Raw genomic sequence first — 16,841 nt, 5'->3', positions numbered from 1 at the left:
GGGTCAGAGTTGTTCATTTGGAATATGAGATCAGACTACATCTGTTACAGGTTATGTTTGTTGAGTTGTTAAAATAAAAATGTTTGTTTTACTATTTAGAACAGAGTTGTACAGTTGGAGTGTGAGATGAGACTACATCCATTACAGATTATCTTTGTTGAGTAGTTGTTAAAAGAAAGACGTTTGTTTTACTATTTAGGTCAGATTTGTTAACTTTATAGTGTGAGATGAGACTACATCCATATTACAGAGTATGTTTGTTGAGTTGTTAAAATAAGACATCTGTTTTACTATGTAGATCAGAGTTGTTCAGTTGGAGTGTGAGATGAGACTACATCCGTTACAGATTATGCTGGCTGAGCTCTTAGACCAGTTACAGGAGAAAGACACGGCCAACATTTTTGCTGAACCAGTAGATCTGAATGAGGTATGTTGCATGTTTCATTATATTTTTACTTGATAATTAACTCATTATAGTTAAAATTAACATCTTTTATTGATGTGCTGCTTTCTCCAGTTAATAGCTAAAGATAATTATTTTGGTTTGAAGACATTTATATTGTTGATTCATATACTTAAAGATCTTTGAATCTGTGAGGAATGTCTGAAGAAAGGTGATGTTTCTATAGATAGTTGTTTAAAAGGTTTAGCATAACTCAAAAAATACCATTTATTTTACTGATCTAAAAATTATGTTAATTTATTATAATCTTAATTACTTTTTAATTAAGATTTACATTAATAAATCCAATATATTTCCAAGACATTATGCTTTTTGAATTAGACAATAGAAGCTGCTGTTTTTTAAAGGAGAACGTTTACTGGAAGTAATAGAGAATGATTAATACATGGATCTTGTTGTCTTTATAGGTACATTGTAGTAATACAAACACAAGTAATATTAGTTTTAAGGATAACTAATATCTGTGTTTACATAAAAGTCACAGTGTTGACAGCAGTCATGATCTACTACAGGGTACTTTAATGTGTTTAAACTGTTAACAAGAAGCCACTAAAGCATCACTCTTGAGCCACGATTTGATTGTTTAAGGTCTAGAATTACTTATATCTATAGTTCAAAAGTTTCAAAAGCAGAAGTGTGGTGGTACCATCGTGGTTTCATACATTCAAACTGTTTTTAGGTGCCAGATTACCTTGATTTTATTACTCATCCAATGGATTTCTCAACAATGAGAAGAAAACTGAATCATCATGAGTATGGGAATTTCAGTGATTTTGAAGGTGATTTTAACCTTATTGTGAAGAACTGTATGACGTACAATGCAAAAGACACTTTTTATTACAGAGGGGCTCTTAAGATGAGAGATCAGGTGAGCTATGTTTGACCACGTTTCTTTTGTATATTAGACAGAAAACCGACTTTTACAAAATGAGGTGAAAATGAATTGTTAAAATTGATTGAAATATTTAAAAACTATAAATAAAAAGTTATTATTATTGTACCTTAATTATGATGTAAATCATATTCAAACTGGTGAATCTAACATTTTTTGAAACCCATCAGTATACAGCTTGTACACCACTAAGTTCCCTATTGCTGACCTTATTTCATAGCTTGTTCAGCATTTCAGTTGATTTTCTTAACACACTTTGTAGATGGCCACATCTACTGTCCAATCCACATACATTCCAGTTCCATCAGAAAATCAGTATCTGAGAAATTACAACATTATACTAAAATAAGAAACATATAATGTTAAAATCTATATACAACTAAACCATTTCTATCCTTGATGATGAGAAACACTTGAAATAAAAATGTATCTGGTATTTGTTTTATCACTTTTATTGATAAGTAGAGAACAATGTTTTGACCTTCCCAGGTCATCTTCAGGTTTTTCTTAACGTTGTTCTCTGCTTATCAATAAAAGTGATAATACCAATACCAGCTGTTCTAGGATACATTTTCAAAACGTTCCTAATTCAGGCTAATCTATATTCTCTAAACTGTTGACTGTACATGTTTTGATATTTGTCATATTATCATCAGTAGTGAACTAATGTGTGACTACATATTTCATTGTTTATCATGTCATCATCAGCAGTGAACTAATGTGTGACTACATATTTCATTGTTTATCATGTCATCATCAGTAGTGAACTAATGTGGGACTACATATTTCATTGTTTATCATGTCATCATCAGTAGTGAACTAATGTGTGACTACATATTTCATTGTTTATCATGTCATCATCAGTAGTGAACTAATGTGTGACTACATGTTTCATTGTTTATCATGTCATCATCAGTAGCGAACTAATGTGTGACTACATATTTCATTGTTTATCATGTCATCATCAGCAGTGAACTAATGTGTGACTACATATTTCATTGTTTATCATGTCATCATCAGTAGTGAACTAATGTATGTCTACGTTTCATTGTTTATCATGTCATCATCAGTAGCGAACTAATGTATGACTACATATTTCATTGTTTATCATGTCATCATCAGTAGTGAACTAATGTGTGACTACATATTTCATTGTTTATCATGTCATCATCAGCAGTGAACTAATGTGTGACTACATATTTCATTGTTTATCATGTCATCATCAGTAGTGAACTAATGTGGGACTACATATTTCATTGTTTATCATGTCATCATCAGTAGTGAACTAATGTGGGACTACATATTTCATTGTTTATCATGTCATCATCAGTAGTGAACTAATGTGTGACTACATATTTCATTGTTTATCATGTCATCATCAGTAGTGAACTAATGTGTGACTACATATTTCATTGTTTATCATGTCATCATCAGTAGTGAACTAATGTGTGACTACATATTTCATTGTTTATCATGTCATCATCAGTAGTGAACTAATGTATCAGTAGTGAACTGATGTGGGACTACATATTTCATTGTTTATCATGTCATCATCAGTAGTGAACTAATGTGTGACTACATATTTCATTGTTTATCATGTCATCATCAGCAGTGAACTAATGTGTGACTACATGTTTCATTGTTTATCATGTCATCATCAGTAGTGAACTAATGTGTGACTACATGTTTCATTGTTTATCATGTCATCATCAGTAGTGAACTAATGTGTGACTACATGTTTCATTGTTTATCATGTCATCATCAGTAGTGAACTAATGTATGACTACATGTTTCATTGTTTATCATGTCATCATCAGTAGTGAACTAATGTGTGACTACATGTTTCATTGTTTATCATGTCATCATCAGTAGTGAACTAATGTGTGACTACATATTTCATTGTTTATCATGTCATCATCAGTAGTGAACTAATGTATCAGTAGTGAACTGATGTGGGACTACATATTTCATTGTTTATCATGTCATCATCAGCAGTGAACTAATGTGTGACTACATATTTCATTGTTTATCATGTCATCATCAGTAGTGAACTAGTGTGTGACTACATATTTCATTGTTTATCATGTCATCATCAGTAGTGAACTAATGTGTGACTACATATTTCATTGTTTATCATGTCATCATCAGCAGTGAACTAATGTGTGACTACATGTTTCATTGTTTATCATGTCATCATCAGTAGTGAACTAGTGTGTGACTACATATTTCATTGTTTATCATGTCATCATCAGCAGTGAACTAATGTGTGACTACATGTTTCATTGTTTATCATGTCATCATCAGCAGTGAACTAATGTGGGACTACATATTTCATTGTTTATCATGTCATCATCAGTAGTGAACTAATGTGTGACTACATATTTCATTGTTTATCATGTCATCATCAGTAGTGAACTAATGTGTGACTACATATCTCATTGTTTATGATGTCATCATCAGTAGTGAACTAATGTGTGACTACATGTTTCATTGTTTATCATGTCATCATCAGTAGTGAACTAATGTATGACTACATGTTTCATTGTTTATCATGTCATCATCAGTAGTGAACTAATGTGTGACTACATGTTTCATTGTTTATCATGTCATCATCAGTAGTGAACTAATGTGTGACTACATATTTCATTGTTTATCATGTCATCATCAGCAGTGAACTAATGTATCAGTAGTGAACTAATGTGTGACTACATATCTCATTGTTTATGATGTCATCATCAGTAGTGAACTAATGTGTGACTACATGTTTCATTGTTTATCATGTCATCATCAGCAGTGAACTAATGTGTGATTACATATTTCATTGTTTATCATGTCATCATCAGCAGTGAACTAATGTATGACTACATATTTCATTGTTTATCATGTCATCATCAGCAGTGAACTAATGTGTGACTACATATTTCATTGTTTATCATGTCATCATCAGTAGTGAACTGATGTGGGACTACATATTTCATTGTTTATCATGTCATCATCAGTAGTGAACTAATCTGTTATTCTATATATTACAATACCTGAACACCATGAATGTGCCTTGAACACATCTCAACACCATGAATATCTTGTGTATGTTTCTCGAAAGCATGAATGAAGGGTTAGCACTGGGATCTGCACCTTTACCATTGTTGTGTGACTTATGTTTGAACATTTGGAAGAAATGATACAAAATTTAAACCTGATACTTAGATGAGATACGTACATGACACATTCATAGTGTTAAGATATGTACATTGCACATTCATAGTGTTAAGATATGTACATTGCACATTCATGGTGTCGAGATATGTACATTGCACATTCGTGGTGTTGAGATATGTACATGACACATTCGTGGTGTCGAGATAAGTATGTGACACGTTCAAGGTGTCGAGATACGGGACATATGGTGTTGAGATATTGTGATAAAATATCAACAGAGAGTTTAAGTTCTTTGAATAAGAAAGAATCATCTCTACAACTTACCTATGATATTTAAGAAAAACATTTGTGTTTTTTAGACATATTTTAAAAGGGATGAACAAGAAGGGAACTTAAAAACATTTGTTTATTGCATTTATTCTTATGCTAAGACACTAAGAATCAGGTCATACAAAAGGAAAAAAAATTGTCCATAATTTACACATATGTTTGTAGAATTTTGAAGATATATACAAAACAAGAAACTTAAAAATTCAGTTCTTGCTATTAAAGATATCCAATTTAAAAATGATTTAACTTAACTATTGTAGATACAATGGTTAACAAATTCACTAATGCTGTAATAATGTATTAAGATGTTACCTTAAAACCTAGTTACAATAAAATTAAAAAGGAATGTTTGGTGTTACCATATTTTACAGGTTTAACTTCCAGTTTATTCAGAGTTTAAAAACAACAGATATGTTACTCTATGTTTAAATGGAATAATAAGATAAAATATATTTTAGATAACACAGTTAATGAAACAATGATGACTTTATGAAACTGAATGTTTATATAGAACTATGGATATTGGAGTGACAGAACATAATTTACAGTGTTGTCTAGCAGAACATAATGGATGTGTAACAAATGAAATAACTGGAAATTGGGCTTCACTAGAACATGTACAAAACTAGAACATAAAATATGATGGGAAAACAGTAATAATGGCTTAATCAAAGGCATTAGAGCCACTAATATGAATAATTAAGTAGAGACAAAAGCCCAGAAGACGTCTCTGAGATTTATGCAGAAATGTAAACTTATAATTCACATGATCTATTTAAAAATGTGTAAGTATAACACTTGCACACACACTTCTGATGATCACCATAAAGCATGTAGAGGCCATAGATTTCCCTGAATTAAAAATGATTTTCACTTGTGTGTTTATTTTAGTGTTATATGTTGTATTTATTATTTTAACATTATACAAAGGTGCAAAGGAAATGCTGACTACACCATACCTTTGTAATGTATGGTACATGCAATTGTCAAAGATGATACAGTATGTAATATTGACAGATATTAAGTTGTATCTTCTGTTGTTGTATTGTTTAGTACATTTAAACTTTATAAGAGTGTCAACTATTATGTAGTGTTATAAACAATATCTGGCTGTGAATTATTAACTACATTTTGTCTGTGGAAGGGTGGTGCTATAATACGACAAGCCAGGCGACATGCTGAGTTAGTTGGGTATGACCTAAACACTGGAATTCATCTGAAAGTAGCTCCTCAATATGTTAATGATGTCATTGATGAAGATAAAGTAACTGAAGATAGTAAGTGTATTCTAAACTCTGTTGAGAATGAATAATTGTATAAATTGTGTGTTCAGACTGTACTTATAATGGTAACTTGAATTATTCTAGGTGAACTTAGTAAGTTTATCAATGTATTTTGAGTAACACTGGAATATTCTTTGATAGATTGTTTAGGTAGAGTATTCATAATGAAACTTTGTGGAATGGACGGCAACTTCCTGTTGTGGAGACACAAATGTCTGAAGACTTTCAGAATGTCATCCTGTACATTTGTGTCTCCACAACAGGAAGTTACTGTCCATTCTAGAAAGTTTCACCAAGTCTGGAATAGTTTTACAAATGTAGCAAGTGATTTCAAACATAGTTAAAAGAAAGCTTGCTACTCTTAGGCTTTACATGTTTTATTTATGTGATTGAACATTAAGTGCCAAATCAGTATATTCACATGATATTTAACCATTTTGTGACAGGCTTGGTATGATATACATATATATATGAGTTAAGTATTTATACTATAACTTTTGATGCAGTATGGGTACATTCATCCACACACTGGCCCCTCTGCCTTATCAGTGTAGGACTTTAGCTTAAGTGTAAACTGATTGTATCTATGGTTTGAATGTTAACATTTTTCTAAACTGAAAATGTATTTCCAATAAAACTTATCTACACTGATAGGCTTTCTGCCCCACCTCCCCACAATAAGAACCAGTGTAAGTCTTGAAAAAGTGATTACATTATCTAAGTGAGGTGCTTAAACCAGGATAGAGAGAGCATTTATGAGGGTGGAGAAATATGCAGATTAAATATTAATAAGAGTATTTAAGTGTATCACAGAAGAGTGGACCAGAAGTTAGATAGATGGGTAAAACAAATATTAAAGAATAACTGTATTTTCAGCTGAGGTAAGTACTAATAGAAATAAGTTTTTAGTTTAAGAAAATGTTAACTTGCCCACCATCGTTGTCCTGAGGGTTTTCCTAACATTTATATTACCCAGCATCAGTGTCCTGAGGGTTTTCCTAACATTTATGTAACACACCATCGTTGTCCTGAGGGTTTTCCTAACGTTTATATTACCCAGCATCGTTCTCCTAACATTTATATTACCCAGCATCGTTCTCCTGAGGGTTTTCCTAACATTTATATTACCCAGCATCAGTGTCCTGAGGGTTTTCCTAACATTTATATTACTCAGCATCAGTGTCCTGAGGGTTTTTCTAACATTTATATTACCCAGCATCAGTGTCCTGAGGGTTTTCCTAACATTTATATGACCCAGCATTAATGTTGTGATAGTTTCCTAACATTTATACGACCTAGCATTAATGCCCTGAGGAGTTTTGTAACATTTACATTACCTAGCATCAATGTCCTGAGGGTTTCCTACCATTTATATGACCCAGCATCAGTGTCCTGAGGGTTTTCCTAACATTTATGTTACCCAGCATTAATGTTGTGATAGTTTCCTAACGTTTATATTATCCAGCGTTAAAGCCCTGAGGGGTTTCCTAACATTTATGTTACACACCATCGATGTCTTGAGGGGTTTCCTAACATTTATGTTACCAATAATCAATGTCCTGAGGGTTAACTGACATTTATACGACCCAGCATTAATGCCCTGAGGGGTTTTGTAACATTTATATTACCCAGCATCAATGTCCTGAGGGGTTTTGTAACATTTATATTACCCAGCATCAATGTCCTGAGGGTTTCCTAACATTTATACGACCTAGCATTAATGCCCTGAGGAGTTTTGTACCATTTACATTACCTAGCATCAATGTCCTGAGGGTTTCCTAACATTTATATGACCCAGCATCAGTGTCCTGAGGGTTTTCCTAACATTTATGTTACCCAGCATTAATGTTGTGATAGTTTCCTAACGTTTATATTACCCAGCATTAAAGCCCTGAGGGGTTTCCTAACATTTATGTTACACACCATCAATGTCTTGAGGGGTTTCCTAACATTTATGTTACCAATCATCAATGTCTTGAGGGTTCCCTGACATTTATACGACCCAGCATTAATGCCCTGAGGGGTTTTGTAACATTTATATTACCCAGCATCAATGTCCTGAGGGGTTTCCTAACATTTATGTTACCCATCATCAATGTCCTGAGGGTTTCCTAACATTTATACGACCTAGCATTAATGCCCTGAGGAGTGTTGTAACATTTACATTACCTAGCATCAATGTCCTGAGGGTTTCCTAACATATGCATTATCCAGCATCAATGTCCTGAAGGGTTTTCTAAAATTTATGTTACATAGCATCAATGTGTTGAAGGTGTTCCAAATATTTTGATTACCTAGTGTAACGTCATTACCTATGTTCTTGCCATGAAGGTTTTCCTAGCATGTAATTGCCCATAAGGTGTTACTAACATATAATTGCTCTTGTCATTGTGCTGAAGGTGTTTCTAACGTATAATTGTCAATGTTATTGTGCTGAAGGTGTTTCTAACATATAATTGTCAATGTTATTGTGCTGAAGGTGTTTCTAACATATAATTGCCCATGTCATTGTGCTGAAGGTATTTCTGACATATAATTGCCCATGTCATTGTGCTGAAGGTGTTTCTAACATATAATTGCCCATGTCATTGTGCTGAAGGTGTTTCTAACATATAATTCCCCATGTCATTGTGCTGAAGGTATTTCTGACATATAATTCTCCATGTCATTGTGCTGAAGGTGTTTCTAACGTATAATTGTCAATGTTATTGTGCTGAAGGTGTTTCTAACATATAATTGTCAATGTTATTGTGCTGAAGGTGTTTCTAACATATAATTGTCAATGTCATTGTGCTGAAGGTATTTCTGACATATAATTCCCCATGTCATTGTGCTGAAGGTGTTTCTAACATATAATTGCCCATGTCATTGTGCTGAAGGTGTTTCTAACGTATAATTGTCAATGTTATTGTGCTGAAGGTGTTTCTAACATATAATTGTCAATGTTATTGTGCTGAAGGTATTTCTGACATATAATTGCCCATGTCATTGTGCTGAAGGTGTTTCTAACATATAATTCCCCTTGTCATTGTGCTGAAGGTGTTTCTAACATATAATTCCCCATGTCATTGTGCTGAAGGTGTTTCTAACATATAATTGCCCATGTAATTGTGCTGAAGGTGTTTCTAACGTATAATTGTCAATGTTATTGTGCTGAAGGTGTTTCTAACATATAATTGTCAATGTTATTGTGCTGAAGGTGTTTCTAACATATAATTGTCAATGTCATTGTGCTGAAGGTATTTCTGACATATAATTCGCCACGTCATTGTGCTGAAGGTGTTTCTAATATATAATTTCCCATGTCATTGTGCTGAAGGTGTTAGTGACATACAATTCCCCATGTCATTGTGCTGAAGGTGTTTCTAACATATAATTTGCCATGTCATTGTGCTGAAGGTGTTTCTAACATATAATTCGCCATGTCATTGTGCTGAAGGTGTTTCTAACATATAATTCGCCATGTCATTGTGCTGAAGGTGTTTCTAACATACAATTCCCCATGTCATTGTGCTGAAGGTATTTCTGACATATAATTCCCCATGTCATTGTGCTGAAGGTGTTTCTAATGTACAATTCCCCATGTCATTGTGCTGAAGGTGTTTCTAACATATAATTCCCCATGTCATTGTGCTGAAAGCGTTTCTAACAAATAATTACCTACTATCAATGTGTTGAAGGTGTCCGTAACATTTGGATTTTCCATTGTAAATTATTTTAGAAATGGTTCTAATATTGGCTAATGTAATGGTCCCTAATATATTCCTTACTTTGAGATTACCCTCTGTGAATGTCTAATGGTAAGTTAATGGGTTAAATTTCAGAACATTTGATTACCATTTCTTCATGTCCAACAAGTTGGCTGGTAGACTGTTACCAGCAACAAGTAAATAAAATAATTAATTTAGTAACTTGGAGTATGTAGCATCATGCAACTAGTAAATAAAATAATTAATTTAGTAACCTGGAGTATGTAGCATTGTGCAACTAGTAAATAAAATAATTAATTTAGTAACCTGGAGTATGTAGCATCATGAAACTAGTAAATAAAATAACTAATTTAGTAACCTGGAGTATGTAGCATCATGCAACTAGTAAATAAAATAATTAATTTAGTAACCTGGAGTATGTAGCATTGTGCAACTAGTAAATAAAATAATTAATTTAGTAACCTAGAGTATGTAGCATCATGAAACTAGTAAATAAAATAACTAATTTAGTAACCTGGAGTATGTAGCATCATGAAACTAGTAAATAAAATAATTAATTTAGTAACCTGGAGTATGTAGCATCATGAAACTAGTAAATAAAATAATTAATTTAGTAACCTGGAGTATGTAGCATCATGAAACTAGTAAATAAAATAATTAATTTAGTAACCTGGAGTATGTAGCATCATGAAACTAGTAAATAAAATAATTAATTTAGTAACCTGGAGTATGTAGCATCGTGCAACTAGTAAATAAAATAATTAATTTAGTAACCTGGAGTATGTAGCATCGTGCAACTAGTAAATAAAATAATTAATTTAGTAACCTGGAGTGTGTAGCATCATGAAACTAGTAAATAAAATAATTAATTTAGTAACCTGGAGTATGTAGCATCATGAAACTAGTAAATAAAATAATTAATTTAGTAACCTGGAGTATGTAGCATCATGAAACTAGTAAATAAAATAATTAATTTAGTAACCTGGAGTATGTAGCATCGTGCAACTAGTAAATAAAATAATTAATTTAGTAACCTGGAGTGTGTAGCGTCATGAAACTAGTAAATAAAATAATTAATTTAGTAACCTGGAGTATGTTGCATCGTGCAACTAGTAAATAAAATAATTAATTTAGTAACCTGGAGTATGTAGCATCGTGCAACTAGTAAATAAAATAATTAATTTAGTAACCTGGAGTGTGTAGCATCATGAAACTAGTAAATAAAATAATTAATGTAGTAACCTGGAGTATGTAGCATCATGAAACTAATAAATAAAATAATTAATTTAGTAACCTGGAGTATGTAGCATCGTGAAACTAAAACTTATTGAAAGCATCATTTTTTTAGTTAGCACCCTCAGTAGTTCCAATCAGGATTTTATATTTTAGTTTGAAGTTATAGATATGAGTTAAACTCTTACAGCCTTTTTTCTTCTTTCCACCAAGAATGGCGAGCACTTTGGTTTTCTCCCATATCAGTATTAAAGTTCTAGTGAATTGTAATATTTAAATTTTGTTTTAAAGAAGTGTTCACAGAGAAAATTCTGTCGTTTAAATTAACTTGGTGTTGAAGAAAACATGACAACGTGGGTTTCTTTAGAAGCCAGGTACATGAAGTTGTATCTAATTATTGTAAATGTTGTAGTAAGTATGAATTAGAAAGAATTTAAAAAGATTATCTCAGCATCTCTGTATTGAAGTTTCTTTCTATTCTGAATATAACACATTGAGGTCTTTTAGTGAGAAAATTTTTGATATAATGTTTGATTCATGAATAATGATATTAAGAAAAAATAACATAATTATAGTAAGATTTTCTTGATCATTGAATTTTAAATGAGAATGGGAGAAATAAACTCATATGGTTTATCTTTAAGTGGATGCATTTCTGAACTCTGAAGAACGAGAAAGCCTGCCACTGGAAGAACAGCTTCAGAGACTGCTGGAAATGTTAGATAAAACAGTAAACATTAAGCATGGAGGTCAGTCAAATGAGTTGTCATTATTGACAGTTCCTAATTAACATTGAATATTTTAAATCAATATTTAGTAATAGATTAAATCTCTTAAAATTAATACTTTCTTTACAGTATGGCAGTCTTGTCACAAAACTTTCTTTTAATATGTTTGCTGCTACAGTTAGATTGTCCGTGTTTCTGTTAGTTAGATTGTGCATGTTTCTATTGGTTAAATTGTACATGTTTCTATTAGTTAGATGGTACATGTTCTTATTGGTTAGATTGTACATATTTCTATTAGTTATGTTGTCCATGTTTCTGTTAGTTAGATTGCACATGTTTCTATTAGTTATGTTGTACATGTTTCTGTTAATTAAATTGTACATGTTTCTATTGGTTAAATTGTACATGTTTCTATTAGTTATGTTGTACATGTTCCTATTAGTTATGTTGTACATGTTCCTATTAGTTATGTTGTACATGTTTCTATTGGTTAGATTGTACTTGTTTCTATTAGTTATGTTGTACGTGTTTCTATTAGTTATGTTGTACATGTTTCTATTGGTTAGATTGTACTTGTTTCTATTAGTTATGTTGTACATGTTTCTATTAGTTATGTTGTACATGTTTCTATTGGTTAGATTGTACTTGTTTCTATTAGTTATGTTGTACATGTTTCTATTAGTTATGTTGTACATGTTTCTATTGGTTAGATTGTACTTGTTTCTATTAGTTATGTTGTACATGTTCCTATTAGTTATGTTGTACATGTTTCTATTGGTTAGATTGTACTTGTTTCTATTAGTTATGTTGTACATGTTCCTATTAGTTATGTTGTACATGTTTCTATTGGTTAGATTGTACATGTTTCTATTAGTTATGTTGTCTATGTTTCTGTTAGTTAGATTGTGCATGTTTCTATTAGTTATGTTGTACATGTTCCTATTAGTTATGTTGTACATGTTCCTATTAGTCATGTTGTACATGTTTCTGTTAGTTAGATTGTACATGTTTCTATTAGTTATGTTGTCCGTGTTTCTGTTAGTTAGATTGTACATGTTTCTATTAGTTATGTTGTACATGTTCCTATTAGTTATGTTGTACATGTTCCTATTAGTCATGTTGTACATGTTTCTATTGGTTAGATTGTACTTGTTTCTATTAGTTATGTTGTACATGTTTCTATTGGTTAGATTGTACTTGTTTCTATTAGTTATGTTGTACATGTTCCTATTAGTTATGTTGTACATGTTTCTATTGGTTAGATTGTACTTGTTTCTATTAGTTATGTTGTACATGTTCCTATTGGTTAAATTGTACTTGTTTCTATTAGTTATGTTGTACATGTTCCTATTAGTTATGTTGTCCGTGTTTCTGTTAGTTAGATTGTACATGTTTCTATTAGTTATGTTGTCCGTGTTTCTGTTAGTTAGATTGTACATGTTCCTATTAGTTATGTTGTACATGTTTCTATTGGTTAGATTGTACTTGTTTTTATTAGTTATGTTGTACATGTTCCTATTAGTTATGTTGTACATGTTCCTATTAGTTATGTTGTACATGTTCCTATTAGTTATGTTGTACATGTTTCTATTGGTTAGATTGTACTTGTTTCTATTAGTTATGTTGTCTATGTTTCTGTTAGTTATGTTGTACATGTTTCTATTAGTTATGTTGTCTATGTTTCTGTTAGTTATGTTGTACATGTTGCTATTGGTTAGATTGTACATGTTTCTATTAGTTATGTTGTCTATGTTTCTGTTAGTTATGTTGTACATGTTTCTATTAGTTATGTTGTACATGTTTCTATTGGTTAGATTGTACTTGTTTCTATTAGTTATGTTGTACGTGTTTCTATTAGTTATGTTGTACATGTTTCTATTGGTTAGATTGTACTTGTTTCTATTAGTTATGTTGTACATGTTTCTATTAGTTATGTTGTACATGTTTCTATTGGTTAGATTGTACTTGTTTCTATTAGTTATGTTGTACATGTTCCTATTAGTTATGTTGTACATGTTTCTATTGGTTAGATTGTACTTGTTTCTATTAGTTATGTTGTACATGTTCCTATTAGTTATGTTGTACATGTTCCTATTAGTTATGTTGTACATGTTCCTATTAGTTATGTTGTACATGTTCCTATTAGTTATGTTGTACATGTTCCTATTAGTCATGTTGTACATGTTTCTGTTAGTTAGATTGTACATGTTTCTATTAGTTATGTTGTCCGTGTTTCTGTTAGTTAGATTGTACATGTTTCTATTAGTTATGTTGTACATGTTCCTATTAGTTATGTTGTACATGTTCCTATTAGTTATGTTGTACATGTTCCTATTAGTTATGTTGTACATGTTCCTATTAGTTATGTTGTACATGTTCCTATTAGTCATGTTGTACATGTTTCTGTTAGTTAGATTGTACGTGTTTCTGTTAGTTAGATTGTACATGTTTCTATTAGTTATGTTGTACATGTTCCTATTAGTTATGTTGTACATGTTCCTATTAGTCATGTTGTACATGTTTCTATTGGTTAGATTGTACTTGTTTCTATTAGTTATGTTGTACATGTTTCTATTGGTTAGATTGTACTTGTTTCTATTAGTTATGTTGTACATGTTTCTATTGGTTAGATTGTACTTGTTTCTATTAGTTATGTTGTACATGTTCCTATTGGTTAAATTGTACTTGTTTCTATTAGTTATGTTGTACATGTTCCTATTAGTTATGTTGTCCGTGTTTCTGTTAGTTAGATTGTACATGTTTCTATTAGTTATGTTGTCCGTGTTTCTGTTAGTTAGATTGTACATGTTTCTATTAGTTATGTTGTACATGTTCCTATTAGTTATGTTGTACATGTTCCTATTAGTCATGTTGTACATGTTTCTATTGGTTAGATTGTACTTGTTTCTATTAGTTATGTTGTACATGTTTCTATTGGTTAGATTGTACTTGTTTCTATTAGTTATGTTGTACATGTTCCTATTAGTTATGTTGTACATGTTTCTATTGGTTAGATTGTACTTGTTTCTATTAGTTATGTTGTACATGCTCCTATTAGTTATGTTGTACATGTTTCTATTGGTTAGATTGTACTTGTTTCTATTAGTTATGTTGTACATGTTTCTATTGGTTAGATTGTACTTGTTTCTATTAGTTATGTTGTACATGTTCCTATTAGTTATGTTGTACATGTTTCTATTGGTTAGATTGTACTTGTTTCTATTAGTTATGTTGTACATGTTCCTATTAGTTATGTTGTACATGTTTCTGTTGGTTAGATTGTACATGTTTCTATTAGTTATGTTGTCTATGTTTCTGTTAGTTATGTTGTACATGTTTCTATTAGTTATGTTGTCTATGTTTCTGTTAGTTAGATTGTGCATGTTTCTATTAGTTATGTTGTCCGTGTTTCTGTTAGTTAGATTGTACTTGTTTCTATTAGTTATGTTGTACATGTTCCTATTAGTTATGTTGTACATGTTTCTATTAGTTATGTTGTCTATGTTTCTGTTAGTTATGTTGTACATGTTTCTATTAGTTATGTTGTCTATGTTTCTGTTAGTTAGATTGTGCATGTTTCTATTAGTTATGTTGTACTTGTTTCTATTAGTTATGTTGTACATGTTCCTATTAGTTATGTTGTACATGTTTCTATTAGTTATGTTGTCTATGTTTCTGTTAGTTATGTTGTACATGTTGCTATTGGTTAGATTGTACATGTTTCTATTAGTTATGTTGTACATGTTTCTATTAGTTATGTTGTCTATGTTTCTGTTAGTTAAATTGTACATGTTTCTATTAGTTATGTTGTCCGTGTTTCTATTAGTTATGTTGTACATGTTCCTATTGGTTAAATTGTACATGTTTCTATTAGTTATGTTGTACATGTTCCTATTAGTTATGTTGTACATGTTGCTATGAGTTAGATTGTACTTGTAACTTGTCCTGAAAAAATTACAGTGACACCTCAACCCTATCAGTATCCTTATGTGAAATCAGTACTATCAGTATCCTTATGTGAAATCAGTACTATCAGTATCATTATGTGAAATCAGTACTCTCTACCTGTTCACCATGTTTTCCATTTCTGATTTTGTACTGTGTTGATATTTTGACACTCACCACCTGCAATGTATGTACACCATATTTTTGTAGTAATTTTACTCACTTTTCAACATGTTGACGGTCACTACATGTGAGGTGTGTTCAGCATAGTTTCATATGGTCATTTTACTGATTTTGTACTCTAGAGTATGGCTGGAAACCTTATATTGAGTAACTCGTACCCTGTTGTCCTCATTTTTACGTGGATATGCTTCTTGACTACATTTTGTACTGTTGCCTGAGGGATGTGGTTGTCTTATGACACTGACCATTATGTTTTCATTATCTCTCATGTTACAAGATGCTAAACTTTGCATACTGTAGTTGGGGTGTAACTTGTTTCAGTTTCCTTTTTTGGATGGTCCTGGTTGTCTAAGTTGATCTACATCTATTTGTTTTTCAATGCTGTTAAGTACAAGTGATGTATCCTTGAGAATTTTAAATCATTAATCTGAACATGTATTTATGAATTAATCCATAGTAATTTGCCTTGGAAAGGACTGTTACTTAGTTTTCCCCAAACTAATTGGTATTTGGTGTCATGACGTTATCAAAATGTTCTACTGTTACTTTATTTCCACTGTGGTTGTCAGGTGACTTGCTAAATTTGACTGGAATATTTCATTGTAATATAATTGTAAGAGATAAAAGTTGATAAGCAACAAGAAACTGTAGATTGGAACTTGAACACCATTGGCTGACAAGGACAGTATATCTCAGGACAGTTGGTATGTGTATTAACACTTTTACTAATAAAGCAGAAAACAATGTTTTGACTTTCTCAGGTCATCTTCAGGTGAGCGATGAGAGTTTGACCTTTGCAGGGCACATGTGTTCTTTATGTATTCATCAACATCAACAAATTTCCTCCAAAAAATTATACACATACACCTAGATAAACAACAAACAAATGGTTATAACTCCCAAGATACAACAAAC

At 31.5% G+C, this 16,841-nt stretch overlaps 1 protein-coding gene across 1 annotated transcript in view; it reads left to right on the top strand.

The window, feature by feature from the left end:
• The first annotated feature begins 301 nt into the window (after nt 1–301).
• Nucleotides 302–16,841, top strand: part of LOC143256390 (bromodomain-containing protein 1-like) — a 17,799-nt gene continuing 1,259 nt past the window's right edge. Inside the window, exons 1-4 of the mRNA XM_076513572.1 lie at nt 302–427; nt 1,143–1,331; nt 5,989–6,121; nt 11,715–11,819. Coding sequence (XP_076369687.1) covers nt 326–427; nt 1,143–1,331; nt 5,989–6,121; nt 11,715–11,819 — 529 coding nt within the window. The 5' untranslated portion in view covers nt 302–325. The remainder of the gene's footprint in view (nt 428–1,142; nt 1,332–5,988; nt 6,122–11,714; nt 11,820–16,841) is intronic.

This window comes from Tachypleus tridentatus, chromosome 7 (assembly GCF_004210375.1).
Source record: "Tachypleus tridentatus isolate NWPU-2018 chromosome 7, ASM421037v1, whole genome shotgun sequence".
Classification (NCBI taxonomy): Eukaryota; Metazoa; Arthropoda; class Merostomata; order Xiphosura; family Limulidae; genus Tachypleus; species Tachypleus tridentatus.
Note: the sequence above shows the minus strand (reverse complement) of the source record. Positions and strands in the feature narration are given on the sequence as shown.